The sequence below is a fragment of the Physeter macrocephalus genome, chromosome 1 (genome assembly GCF_002837175.3).
Source record: "Physeter macrocephalus isolate SW-GA chromosome 1, ASM283717v5, whole genome shotgun sequence".
NCBI lineage: Eukaryota > Metazoa > Chordata > Mammalia > Artiodactyla > Physeteridae > Physeter > Physeter macrocephalus.
Genome location: NC_041214.2, coordinates 25,184,727 through 25,199,473, shown reverse-complemented (window position 1 = coordinate 25,199,473; position 14,747 = coordinate 25,184,727). Strand labels below are relative to the sequence as shown.

Here is a 14,747-nt window from a genome sequence, read left to right as displayed (position 1 = left end):
AGTGGCTGTATCAATTTACATTCCCACCAATAGTGCAAGAGAGTTCCCTTTTCTCCACACCCTCTCCAGCATTTGTTGTTTGTAGATTTTCTGATGATGCCCATTCTAACTGGTGTGAGGTGATACCTCATTGTAGTTTTGATTTGCATTTCTCTATTAATTAGTGATGTTGAGCAGCTTTTCATGTGCTTCTTGGCCATCTGTATGTCTTCTTTGGAGAAATGTCTGTTTAGGTCTTTTGCCCATTTTTGGATTGGGTTGTTTATTTTTTTTAATATTGAGCTGCATGAGCTGTTTATATATTTTGGAGATTAATCCTTTGTCCAACTTTTCTGCTATTGATGGACATTTTCCCCCCAGTATTTTGCAATAACATTGTCACAATGAATATCATTTTGTATACTTCTTATGCATAAATGCCAAGTATTTCTTTTCTACAGGGATGCCTAAAAGTAGAAGTCTGGATAGAAGGTAAACATATTTGATTCTAAATTTCTTGACATATTTTTTTATTTGGTAGTTTTTTTCTTTCTTTTCTCATGCATCAGTAAAAGTTCTTTGTATATTTTGAAGAATGATCCTTAGTTGCACAAACAAAAAGTATATATATATATATGTATGTATATATATTTCTCCACTTCATTTTAAAAATTTTGCTTATTGTGTCTTTAATTATAAGAAATTTTGTATTTTTTTTTTTTTTTTTTTTTTTTTTTGTGGTATGCGGGCCTCCCTCTGCTGTGGCCTCTCCTGTTGCAGAGCACAGGCTCCGGACGCGCAGGCTCAGCGGCCATGGCTCACGGGCCCAGCCGCTCCGCGGCATGTGGGATCTTCCCAGACCGGGGCGCGAACCCGGTTCCCCTGCATCGGCAGGCGGACGCGCAACCACTGCGCCACCAGGGAAGCCCCCGAAATTTTGTATTTTTATGTAGTCAAATATATCATTCTTTGCTTTTGGTTTTTATCTTTCTCAGGAAGACCATCCATATGCTAAGGTTATTTACATATTCATTTTTATATTTTGTGTTATTCTGTAGGTTTATTTTTTACATTTAGCTGTTAAAGTTACTTGGAATTTAATTTTATGATGTTTGAGGGTATGACCTAATTTTCTTTTTTTTTCCAAATTGAAAGTCCACTGGTCCATACTATTTATTGAATAATAGTCTGTTCATCCATGCCCCCAAGTTGAAATGACATTTTTTATGTATTAAGTTTCTAAATATATTCATGAGTCCATTTCTGTCCTTTGTAGTATATTTTCTTGATCGCTTTGCTTATTTCCGGGTCAATACTACACTGTTTTGGTTACTATAGCTTGATCGTATGTTTTGATACCTTATAAGGAGACATTATTTTTTAGCTGTCTGTCTCTACTAGATATGGGCTGGATGGGACTGAGTCACATGTCTTTGAATTTTAAAGATCTTTTACGTAGTTTGCATCCATGTGTGCTGAATGATGCAAATGAATAAACCAGAAGCTATTGGTGCTATTGATGCTATACTTTGTATTCTCAAGGTCTCAAAGATTGCAGTGTAAAATAGCTTTCCCAGTTCTTACTTCCTATTGCAACTCAGTACCTTAATGTGTTGCTTCATAGGGATCTTCTTATTATTATTTTGAATAAATAGTGCACTTACAGTGTACAAAACCCCAAAGCTGCAAAAGTGAGAAATCTCTCTTTAATTCTTAAGAGGCAATCATACTACCAATTTCTTCTTCAACATCCAGAATGACAGCACACCATCTGTTCTGCACCTTGGTCTTTTTGTTTAACAATATATCTTGGAGATCATTCCGTATCAGTACTTATGGTGCTGTTTCATGAGATGGCTGTGCCATGTTTTATTTAACCAGGATGGCAATTCAGTTGTTTTAATAAATATTCTTTATATGTATACAATTCTCAAATATCTGGAGTAAAAATTTTGTTTATGAAACTGGTGGGTCAAAGGGTCTCTGAATTTTCAGCTTCCGTTTATATCATTAAGTTGTCCTCCAAGAAGTTTCCAGAAACTTCATGAATGAAGACCGTGATGGCATTTGCCACCAGGCTTCAGACTTGCTCAGACGTGTGCCGAGTACCAGGGAGAACACTACAGAGACGTTAGCTGGGACCCTGACAGTGAAAGGAACTGTGTGTGTGTGTGTGTGTGTGTGTGTGTGTGTGTGTGTGTATGTGAGTGTGATGTATACACAGTAAGAAGTTCAAGGAAGAACCTTAAGTGAATTAATTAGGGTCCTGTTTAAAGCTCTAATAATGAATGCAAGCATTAATGGTTTGAATAAAGCTCCTTTGCCTTCATTATTCAGTAGAAACTGGCAGTAAATAATAGGTTTGAATTCCACCATCCTGATGCTGCTACTCAAAGCACAGAGCATTTCTTAAGATCATAAATTATCATCCTTCACAACAGGAGCAGAAAGGGAATTTGGTTTTATGAATTGCTAACTGGGACACTAGCTAGCCTCTGTTCCGGTCTTGGTCTGCTTCAGAGGGAAAGAGGCTGGTTATCACATCTTGAAGCTGGAACCCTGTCCAATTGGGCGGGACACACATTTCCTCAAACTCACAATATCACACCTACCTGGGGTCAGCTGGGATAAGTGGTCCAGCCCAGATTAAACAGCCCTCATTCTCCTTGTGGGTAATGGTTCATGATGTTCAGATGGAAAGAGATTTTTTTCCAAGCAGGAAGAGGGCTTTGCCTGTGGGCCAGGAGGCTATTTTTGGTCTGCCCTCTTAGCCAGTTGGTTGGTACTGGGTGTAGACAGTGTACCTTCCCCTCCCCATCCCACCTCATTTCCATCCAGTGTGTCATATTTCTCTCCCTTCTCGCCACTCCTTCCCTCATGAACGTTTGTCTGTTCTGGGGGGATCTTCTTTTTCCCTGATGTGTCTTTCTCCACGCAGAGGAAAAGAAACAAAACACCGAGTTCTCATCCCTCCCTTTCACCTGATAAAGGCAGAAATAAGATGAATCCTCTCTCCCGCCTTTCCTTCTGTCCTTTCTCCTCTAGCACCTCCTTCCCTGTTTTGGGAGTTCCTGGTCCTGCGGTGTGAAAGGAGGAGGTGCTCCCCTCTGCCTGACTCTGCCTTCGCTTCTCACGTCCTCCCAGCCCGCTGTGCTCTCTCCACGCGTCACTGACCGGGCCAGTAGCCCCCATGGCTCTTCCTGGCCCAGAGGACCCCTGCATCATCTCCCTTACATCACCTTTCAGTCCCCCTTCACCTGGCACTTCGAGAGCAAGGGCTTAGCACTGCCAATTGGCGTAGACAGTAGAAGATGCCTTTAAATACATAAATAAAACAATCGTGCTTTTTAACAAAATTTTATTAGGATTAAGTCAAATTAGAAAACCCCCTGCTGTGCCATTTGCCATATTTACCCGGAATGACCATGTTATACTTAGCTGAGTAGAAAACAATTCGTGCCCCTGGATTCTACTGTTTGAAAAGCAAGAGAGTCTGCATAGTGGTGTGTCCGGCACCACCGTGGTTCATGTCTAAAGCCAAATAACTGGTCAGCAAAGCCTATGTTACTTCCAAGCTTCGGGCCCCAGGAAGATGCCATTCCTACCTACCTCGGGCACAGACTCATCAGAGCGTGGGCACCTGTGACTGGGGTCTGCTTTTTGGGAGTCTGATATTAACATTTGTATTTCAAGAGGAGCTGTGTTTGAGGTATCTTAATGGCTTAAAAGTTGTGCAGCTAAATTAAAAGCTATTGCGCTGGTCTCCCCGCCATGGGCCACGAGCCGTGCCTTGTCAAAATGCTCCTGATGCTGCGTCCTTGTCTCCTCCGTGTGGTCTCTGCACATCCTCAGCCCCGACCCTCTCGCCCCTGCCCCTGTGCCGCTGTTGAGCTGTGAGAGCTGGAATTGGAGGACAGCTCAGGGTTCCTGTCCCGCGTCCTGCGGTGTGGAGAGGAACCTGTGCTCAGGCATCTCATCACTCGGCAGTGGGACCCGCCACGGAGCCAGGCAGTGACTCAGATGCAAGCAAGGACAGGAAGGCTGGAACACGGTATGGAGAAGAGGACCCCGCTGCCCCTGGAAGGGGTCCCACCAAGGTGAAAAGCGGCGCTGCATTTAGTGCAGAGTGCAACCGAGCCGTCACCAACAGCTTCAAGCGACGGGAGGAGCAACTTGAAGAGGATGCGGAGGAGAACAGAGGGTCCCCAGGCGCCGTGGGTCCTGTGAGGCCGTCAACAGTGGTATCGAGCAAGCACTTACGTGGGCAAATATCTGTGGATCATCAGGAGCGAGTGGGAGCCTAGGTTCTAACCATATAAAACGTCTCGCTTCCTGAAGAACTGGGCATTCCCTCCAGCTTAGGAGCCACACATTTAAGCTCAGAAACTCTTTTGCTGATTTTTAAACTCTCCTTAATGAAGGGAATAGAATCCCAAATCTGAGTGAAGGGCCCAGAGAGCTGCACACAGCAAAGAAACACCCTGCAGACACAGCACATCTGTTTCAATCTCCCAGCAGCTAGACCCCTCCCACCCTGCCCTCTGCACCCTTCCCTCCCCACCCAATTCATTAATAAAAATGGCGCTGTCAAAAACTTAAATGCAGTTGCGTAATACAGAGGGATGATAATAAATTCTCATTTCTGCAGGCACCAGAGGATACACGTGATAAGGTTTTGAATCTCTCCAATTTATGCTCTTCACACACTTCCCAGCCTCTCCTCCACGCAGCCCCATCGGCTTGCCTTGATCCTCAGTGATCCCTGCGTTACCTTGTGATTACCTCGGCGCCGTTCACGCCCGTTAATTCAGCTGGGATTGACCCGGAGCTTGCTCGAGCTTGAGTTCATAGCCTCCTAGGCCAAGGTCCCCCTCGTAAATGTTTTCCTGGCTTGGAGTCTGGGGTGAAGCTTTCTGGTCCAGACCCGGCCTTGCAGGAGGGCTGCAGGGTGAGGTCGCTTGCTCCTGGTAATTCATGGCCAGTTCATCCTGGTTTACAATACATTCTACATCATCCTCTTTGACCTGTTCCTGGTTTGGGAAAGAAAGAGAGGTCACTTCCTGATAAAAGCAGAAAACAATAGCAGTCCTACGGTGTTAGAAACTAGGATGTTTGTTTTCCTTTTTTAACTGCCCTGTCTTGTCTTGGCTGAAGTTGCTGGTATGGCAGATGTCACGTTTTCCCTCTCTGTGGGTAAGAGAACATGTGCTAATTGAGCACCTCTGTGGATAAGGAAGTTAAAATAAAATGCAGTGGATTTTCTGAATGGATACCTAATCTGGGTGAGAGGAGTTAGGAGTTTGCAGAATCCTGTGACCTCAGAGTAAGGAATGATTCTCAATGTAGGTTTTGTAACACTCCTGCCTAGCACAAAATTCTTAAAACTCAATGTCTGTTACATTTTCTTTGAAAAGTATATCCTCACAGCATGTTTCTTGGGATGAGTATCACAGGGCTAAAAAGGGTTGGAAGTCACCATAGCCCATAATGGTGGAAATGAACTAGATCCGGCCACTAAAGTTTTCCTCAGACAGAGCTTCCCTTAAAGAAAGGAGTTAAAATCTCAACTCTTCTTCCATTGGTTTTTGGAAGACCACACGAAATTACCCGTAGAACGAACCCTGGCTAGGTGACCTCAGCTCAGTGGGTTCCAACTTTGGCCTGTCTTGGAATCACTTGAAGCACAGATGCTGGGCCCCTGAGACCAGAGTTCTGACGTAGGGCCTGAGAATTTGCAGTTCTAACAAGTTTCCCAGCGATGCTGAGGCTGCCGGTGTCTGAGGACACACTTTGAGAACCCCTGGCTCAGGCTGTGGTGTCCTGAGTGCGTCTGAGATCTGAGACGCCTTTTTCTCTGTTTAGACAAGGGGTCAGCCAGCTGGACAACCTCCAAGGGTGCCACAAACTCCAAGATTCTGCTTCTCGCCAATCCCTGACACTCTGATTTACTGATAAGGATTCTAATTGCTTCTCAGCATTTTTGATTCCCGCGCCCCTTGAGCTATAAAGCACAGGCCTAATACTCTAAATCTCAAAACACAGCACTTTGTGAGGGCGCATTCCTTCTTTTCCATTTTCTAAATTCATTTTATGGTGAAAGATATTGGTCACAATAAAAAAATTGCATTTTTAAAAAGAAGAAGGAGCCCACATCAGCAACAACTGAAAAGAGAAGAGAGATGATTCTTGGTGCCGTGAATTTTTAAAATGCTTCCTCCTCAAGCTGGGAAGAAATAGCTCCGAGGTTCCCGGGCTCATCAATATTCACCGTGCCTGTCCCTCTCGGGATATTTACTCACCCCATAGGCCTGAGGACTTGTGAGCAGTCTGGAAATTGGGCCGCACCATTCGGGTAATGTTGTGGTCAGCGGGGGGCCAGAGTGGGTTAAAATTGGTTTCAGATATCTGCGAGGCCTGTTAGGGAATACTTGCCAAGAGGAAGCCAGGATTTAGTTTCTTACACAGCACAAACATTTGCATGCCGCAAAAGAGACAGTTATTTTTACATTTAAATCGCCTACTCCCTCATTTAGGAGGTAATTTGGCCCGCAAAAATGGCTAGTTATATTCTTTGCTCCACACACGTTCCCAGCCCTCCTCGTGGTCTTTAATCGTGGAGAAATGGCGCCTCGACCCGAATGGCTTTAATAGCAGCATACAAGACTGTGTTTTCCTGAAACCGCACACACACACATCTTAAACCAGAGGTAATTGTCACAAAGAAGCAAGAGGCATTTCATAAAACGTTCACTCATTCTAGGACTGGGTAGTGAGCAGAGATTGTTTACCAAAATACTTTATTTTCACTATTCAACACAGTCACTTTATACTTCATACATCAGTGCATCTCCAAAAGCAAATAATGTAAATAAGCTGGAGCCAGGTTTATTCTACTGTCTAGCACCTGTCTTTCTCCTCTCTTCATCCCAAAGTGCTCTAACAAGTTAAAAGTAAAACCTGTTCATCTAAAGCCGTTATGTTTCCCTCCAATCTATCAATAATGAAATCCCTAGAGGCTGCCTGAGGTTGCCTTATTATTATTATTTTTTTCCTCCAAGAAAAGTAGTGAAATTATTTCACCATTCTATCAGAAACAGCTCTTAAGCTTTGTATGATTTCCTCTTCTGGAGAACAGCTCACCTCATCAACTTTGTGAAATGCTCTAATAGATAGGGAAAGGGAAAACAAAATGGAAAGCAGTTACCATCGGCTTGTGAGGGTGTACAGTCACCCCCAGGCACTCAAGACAAGAGGCAATCTAGCTCTGCTGGAGCCCACCCACCGCTGGATGGTGACACCATTCTGTCACGCCCGGGACGCTCTGAGCGTGTGGAACAGAGGGAAGATGCAGCCCACATGGGCCGGGAATCTGGTTGCCTCTGGCTTCAAATCACTCACCACCACAGTGGGGACAAAGCAGGCGCGGCTCATGAACACAGCCTAGTTATGATGTGAGGAGAGCGACTGAAAAGATGCTTAAGAGGGTCTGTAATTGCAACTGCGAATAGAAAACTTGACGACTCTTTTCAGATGAGCAGCTGTTGTGCTCAGCTAAGGACCGGGAAGATATTAAAGTTCAGAGCCTGGCATTCTCTGCAACATCTTGTAAGTCTATCTACAACTCTGGAAAGCCCTTGATGATTTGCCATTAATTTTTATTACAGAGTGTTATTACCTTCATTTTATGGATGAAAGAATTGAAGCCTAGAGATATAATGATTTTAAATAATCCGGAGGCTCCCTTTGCTATTTGAATCCACCACTGTCGTTCCCTAGTGAAAGGTAATTTATCAGAGCAGAATCGTGCATGTGACCGGCTGGTTCTCTAGAGAGAAAAGCTTGCAGACAGCACCCCTGCTGGTGAGCTGCGGACCCTCTCAGGCAGAGGGCATGTGGTCTTACTAGGTTTTATGGTGTGCATAGGTCAGGGGAAATTTTTTTTTTTTTTTGGGAGGTGAGGTGGATGAGATATATATATTATACAACTGGAGTGTAAATCAAAGAAAATCCAGCCCATTTTGTTTCCAGATGGAAAAGTGACAGCAAGTAAGCCACATTTTTAGCAATGTTGTGTAAATAAAAATGAGGTCTGTCGTTTAAGAGAGGCCTGGGCCAACTTCCATTGTTTGAGGTTCTCAATATAATGAAAAATCAAAATGCCAAAATCATGTTACAAAAGGAAAACACAAATTTAAACTTGCACAAGGCACATTTTCTTCTTTTCATCCTGATGAGGTATCTCTTCAACTTTATGTGTCTTGTTATTGGAGCTAACACTTAATGACTTACTTTGTAGCTTTTTGTGACTGTGAGGCCTGGACCAAATGGGCTACCATCTGGCCCCTCTGGACAAGCTCTGGGATTTTCGACTCAGAAGACTTGGGCACAACTGCCAGCTCTGCCTCTTCATCGACTCTATGACCTGTGGTCTAGTGATTGACCCCTGTGAGCCTCAAGCATTGCCATGGATATTAACTGAAATAACATGGAAAAGAGGTGTTACACTTTCACATGCCATTCAAATGCTATTTTATTTAAAAACATTATTTTCTAAGCAATACTTTCTGGAGAGAGTGGTGTGTCAATTATTGTTCAAATAACAGAGGGGAAATGATATGAGGGTAGAGATGAGAAAGTGGCACTGCTGGCATTTGCTGTGGCTCTGGGAGTCACAGGTTAGTTAGTGGTTGGAAGATTTGAGCTGCTCCTACACCAAAAATAGCTATTTGGGTTAAACATTGTTGTATGGGGGGCTGGCATCAGGTAGTAGGTAAGAGGTGGGAGAATTTGCTGACATAAGACTCTTCTAGGAAACTCATGATGCCATTCTGGCTGTCCTGGCGTCTCAGTAGCGGCAAGTCAAAGGAAGGACACATACACCGTGTGGCAAAGTGAACGGAACGTGTAAACACCATCTGCAGACACGGCAGATGTGGACCAGAGTCTACGTTCTCCAATGTCTTGGTTTGCCCAGTGCTTGCCATATATAATGTGCTCAGTGGATGCTGGTTGAATTTATAGTTTAGGAAAATATTCAGGGGTATTATGAGTGATGGAGGTGGATTCTGGGTAACTGTGTCAAGGGAAGAATGAAGGGAGCAGATTACAGCCAACAAAGGAGGATTTCCTGAGGATAAAAGCCTAAGGAAGGTCAAGTCAGAGATGGATCTCTTGGGCCTAGGTTATTAGAGAAAGGGGACCATGTGGTAATGGCATAAAATAAAGTGGTTAGAAAACAACTTTGTGCTTCACTCATTCAATCGTTCATTTGTTCCTTCATATACTCACATGTTTTTATATTATGTGCTAAACTACTGAAGTACCCACACAAGGAAATTGACAATTACATTATAGAATGGAAAGCTCCCTTGTCTCTAGATGGTGGTCTCCTTGAGGGCAGGGCTGTCCCCTTCAGCTGGATACAATGCTTGGCACATTTTAGATGTTCAAGAAATAGTTGTTGAATTAATGATGAAAACAGGCTCAAAGAGAGTAAAAGAATTGCTCAGTGGAACACAGCCAGTTAGTTATTGGCAGAGCTGGGCCTGAGACCCCAGACATTTCCACCACATTGGACACCTTCCTACTGGTATAGAGACACTGAGTAACAAGTCTCATCTAATTGGATAACTTATTTGGAACTGGGGACTCAGTGACTTTCTGAGTTCTTCATTGCTGAGCAGTATCTGGAAAGTGGCTGGATCTCCAGGATTACCTGAATTATTAAAAAGTAAGAAAACTCTTTTGATCTACAGGAAACCCCAACTGCCGATTTTGCAAAGTGTGTTATTTTTCTTATCAGGTCCTAGTATATGTTTGGAGAGAGAGAGATTCCCCATTGGGTATTTCTGGTACAGCTAGTTTTGCTTTTCTAATAAGCTCAAAACGCATCGAGATGAAATGTTAAGCTATGGGGGAAAAATAAAAACAATGACTTTTCTCATCTTTAAAGGGCATAAGTTTGGGAAGAGCAGTGTGGTTCAGGAGATGTAAGTAAAAGCTGGAACTCTACCCGGAATTTAACATGTGTGAAATAGGAAAGACAATTAACTCAGGCCAAAGGAGAAAATGCATCTGCTATCAGCAGGTCCGGAGCTAAATTTAGTGCTTAACTGAATCAACATCCAAAATAGTGGTGACGTTGATTTCTCTCTTTTGTTAGTTTCTGTTTTGATTATTCTAAGTCCTCATGTTTTGTCCCTTGTAAGTTGCCAAAACCAATGCGTGCACAGCTTGCTCCTGCCTGTGCCTCTCATAACACGGTCCTACATAGATTGGTCAGATGCAGAAACCCCAAGCAAAGATCCAGCTCCACAGAAAACATCTGCCCCTTTGAAGGGAGTAAGCCCCATTGCCCTGTACTATGGACTGAATGTTTGTGTTCCCCCAAAATTCACATGTTGAAGCCCTGACCCCCACTGTGATGGTATTTGGAGATGGCACCTTTGGGAGGTAATTAGGGTTAGATGAGATCATGAGGGTGGGGCCTTCCTGAGGGGATTAGTGTCCTTATAAGAAGAGAATCCAGAGAGTTTGCTCTCTCTCTCTCCACATGTCCACAAAGGGGTCGTGTGAACACACAGTGATGTGGTGCCTGTTTGCAAGCCTGGAAGAGAGTTCTCACCAGAACCTGACCGTGCTGGCACCCTGAGCTCAGACTTCCAGTCCCCAGAACTGTGATAAAATAAGTTTCTGTTGTTTAAGCCAGCATTTTATGGTATTTTGTTATGGCAGCCTGAGAAGACTAACATGCCCCTGTTTCTGGACTTCTTGAAAAGTCTTTGATTTCAGAACCCTGAAGAGCTACGTTCTATCTTGGCTTTCTCTAAACATGCCTCATCATGAAGACCATCTTGGCATTTGTTAAAAATTCAGATGTCCAAGTCTTGCCCTGGAGATTTTGATTTGGCAGGTCTGGGAAGTGGCCTGGGACTCTGAATTTTCAACGGCCCAGGCGACTGATGATCCGGCAAGTATGGGACACAGTGGTCTCTCTCTAGAGTATTGCCCTCCAGATGAGATTTAGATCTTAAATAGGAAGAAAAAGAACATGGCCTCTTATGTCCAAAAGCCATCATTTTTAGGGTGAGGATAGGTATAAGATAAGCCCATTTTGCCCAGAACCCAGACCTGACTAATGCCAATTGTTTCAACTTGTCCCTGGGGCATGGGTCAGCAAGTTGGCTCAACAAGATACAGTCTTGATGATGTTACACCTGAGAGTGGAATAATGAAGCATCGCATCTTGGCTTGTGTAGGAAGACTTTGTGCCTATTGGGAGCATTTGCATGTGTTTGTATGTATAAGCTTGATAAATGGTCCTGTTATCAGGAAAAAATTCTTGTTAATCCAGAGGTGTGTAGAGAAGGAAAGCACATTTATCTTTTTAGGAATACACCCTGCCTCTTTTTATTTATAAGACATTTCTCTATACCTTATTTTCTCTTTACAACTGTAGGTGGGTATTATAATCCCATTTTACAGATCAAGAAATGTGTAATCAGATGGCTTTTCGATTCTCTTCTAAACTATCTTTACCTCCCTTTCCAGAGTACATTTAACTTCCAGGGCTAACTTGCTACCAGAGATGGTCAGGGATCAATGGCAAGTAGGTGGGGAAGGGTAAGTGCATCCCAGAGTGGGAGCCGCCCTTGCCCTCCAAGCCCATATGTTACTGCAGGAAACCAGGTCCCATTTGCTATGGACTTGCTGAGTCCCCACACTGGTATTTACTCAGCATCCATGAACAGAACAAGTAGAGGATACCCCCCAATTGTACACACCCCATCATTCTTTGATTCCAATATACAAATCACACCCTTTATGCTTTATTTCACAGGAAATGTGGGCTAACAAATTGAATTGAGTGTGTTCTCCCTCTTCCTTAGGATATGTTGGATTCTGTAATTGGACACACTGTCTTGCCATCTTGCTTAAGTACATGATGAAAAATTTTGCTGAGGTGTATTTGGGGTTCAGGTTGGAGGAAGGCTTTAAGAGTCCAACCAAAAGCTCTCTTCTTTAAGCTGTTTCATCACTCTGTTCTCTCGAGCTTGAGGGAGGACTTCCCATTCTGCACTGGCACACGCAGAGAACGTAGGGGTGTGGTCCTGTCTTTGCAGCAGCCACTCTATTTCAAGAACAAGCTATCAAGAATATACAATGGAATATTACTCAGCCATAAAAAAGAACGAAATTGCGTCATTTGTAGTGATGTGGAAGAATCTAGAGTCTGTCATACAGAGTGAAGTAAGTCAGAAAGAGAAAAACAAATACCGTATGCTAACACATATATATGGAATCTAGAAAAATGGTACTGATGAACATATTTGCAGGCCAGAAAAGAGACTCAGGTGTAGAGAACGGACTTGTGGACACAGGGGGGAAGGGGAGGGTGGGACAAAGTGAGAGAGTAGCACTGACATATATACACTACCATGTGTAAAATAGCTAGCTAGTGGGAAGCTGCTGTATAGCACAGGGAGCTCAACTTGGTGCTCTGTGATGACCTAGAGGGGTGGGACAGGAGTTGGCAGGGAGGCTCAAGAGGGAGGGGATATATATATATATACATATGGCTGATTCACTTCGTTATACAGCAGAAACTAATCAACATGGTAAAGCAATTCTACTCCAATTAAAAAAAAATAAAAAATAAAAACGAGGAAAAGGCAGAAACCCGCTATTCACATACAAGGGTGAACATGTGTTCCTTTGGTTGACAATCTTAACCTTTACCATTTTAAAGGAAATTGCCCTAGACAAGTGCTAGGGTAGAAAGGAAGCCCGAATAAACACCCTGAGGGATAAGCAGAACTGCCTGGAATAAGATAGCAAGGAGTGACTGCAAGCCCCTTCAGCCTGGTCTCTGAGCTCTGCTACTCACATGTCTGTTTGGAGAATGGCTCTCCCTTCAAGGCCAGGCTGGTGTGTCCCTTCCTCCCAATAGCCATCTCAGATCTGCCACGCTGAACTGCTTCAGCTCCATGGCGGATCCGGAGCAACATGTATAATACATATCTGCCTGACAGCATTTATCACATTGTCTTAAAGCTGATGGTTTACATCTCCATCTTCCTCTTTAGACTCTAAACTCCTTGAGGGAACTTATAAAATAAAATCTTTTAATTGTAAAATGAAAAAGTGATACATCAATCATCACAAATCTAATGTGTATCTTAATGGATCATTATAAGGCATGGAAACCTTCCAGATTCCAGGAAACAGAACTATGTCGCCTACCCCTGAAGCCCTTTTCAGGTGTCTCATCCTAATCAAAACTTCTTCCTCTCTCCAAAAGTAACTTCTATCCTGATTTTTATACAAGTCACTTCCTTGAGTTTTTATTACAGTTTTCTCACTTAAATGTGCATTCTGGCACACTACAGTTTGGTCTTGCCTATTTTAAAAAAATGTGTTATGTCTTTTAATCTATAGATTCCTCTTCCACCCTTTTCTTTATAATTTATTTGCTGAAGAACCCGGGCCATTGGACCTGTGGAGTTTCCCATGGTCTGAATTGCTGATTGCAAGCTCATGTGCAGCCCAGCATGTTCCTCTGCCCTTCGTATCTCGGGCAAATTGCCAGCTGGATCCAGAGACTGGATCAGATTCAGGTTTTATTCTACCCCTTCTGCAAGACTAAAGAAGCACATCATATCTGGTTGTCTCTCTTTGTGTGATTTTAGCAGCCACTGATGTGTAATAACTGTATCTATTTGCTCACTGGGGTGTGCAAACAGTGAAATTCTAATTTTATCTTTTTATTATTTTATTAGGTAGAATACTTTTATAAAGAGACACTTTTCATTTGTCCTATTGGGATATTCAGTGGAATAGTCAATACAGGAAAGGCAAGATAAATGTTTGATTTATTCCCTCTATTTACTAGTTTTCCAGATAATGATTGGTTATGACCCTCTGAAAATGACTGATTCTTTGTTTAAATATCATCATAAAGTAATGCATTTAAATGAATTTGATTGCAATTTTTTTTTTTTTTTGCGGTATGCGGGCCTCTCACTGCTGGGGCCTCTCCCGTTGCGGAGCACAGGTTCCAGACGCACAGGCTCAGTGGCCATGGCTCACGGGCCCAGCCGCCCCGCAGCATGTGGGATCTTCCCGGACTGGGGCACGAACCCGTGTCCCCTGCATTGGCAGGCGGATTCCCAACCACTGTGCCACCAGGGAAGCCCTGATTGCAATTTTTATCACTGTTGAAGTTCAAACTGAAGCTCTTTGGTCAATGGGAATCTTCAGATTGGCTTCTGAGTCCTATTGACATGATGCCAGTATCTTTGACAGCTTCCTTGTCATCTGCATGGCAAGTTGTAGGTTCACCTTATACATTTCTGTTTCAGACCTCAAAGAAGCTATTTCTCCAAACTTCTCTGGGTTTTTTTTTTTTTTCAGTGAGAAAGGGTATTTTAACAGCACAACCTGAGCACCAAAGTTGCAATATAAAATGGGGTGCTGGCAAATGTTTAACAACTGACTCTCTTAAAAAAAAGGGCAGATTTGTAGCATTTCCCAATTTTCATGGTGTAAATACTCCCATTATGGCTGATTCCAATATACCAACATGGAGTCATTAAACGTGGAGTTGGGACAAATGTGTACAATCTGTTCTTACCAGCTCTTGTAAACTGGCTTCACCACACCACTGATTATATATCTCATGAGTTCCTATGGATACTTCCAATTCAAGTTCAAAAACTTCTGATTCTCAAGGACATAGGGGATGATAGAATTAGAATATTCCACAATGA

The 14,747-nt window shown here is 43.1% G+C and overlaps 1 protein-coding gene across 1 annotated transcript in view; it reads right to left on the bottom strand.

The window, feature by feature from the left end:
- Nucleotides 1-4,574: 4,574 nt before the first annotated feature.
- SLC9A9 (solute carrier family 9 member A9) overlaps nucleotides 4,575-14,747 on the bottom strand; it is a 563,642-nt gene continuing 553,469 nt past the window's right edge. Inside the window, exons 15-16 of the mRNA XM_024131833.3 lie at nucleotides 6,279-6,384; nucleotides 4,575-5,009 (exon numbers count right to left, since the gene is read on the bottom strand). Coding sequence (XP_023987601.1) covers nucleotides 4,782-5,009; nucleotides 6,279-6,384 — 334 coding nt within the window. The 3' untranslated portion in view covers nucleotides 4,575-4,781. The remainder of the gene's footprint in view (nucleotides 5,010-6,278; nucleotides 6,385-14,747) is intronic.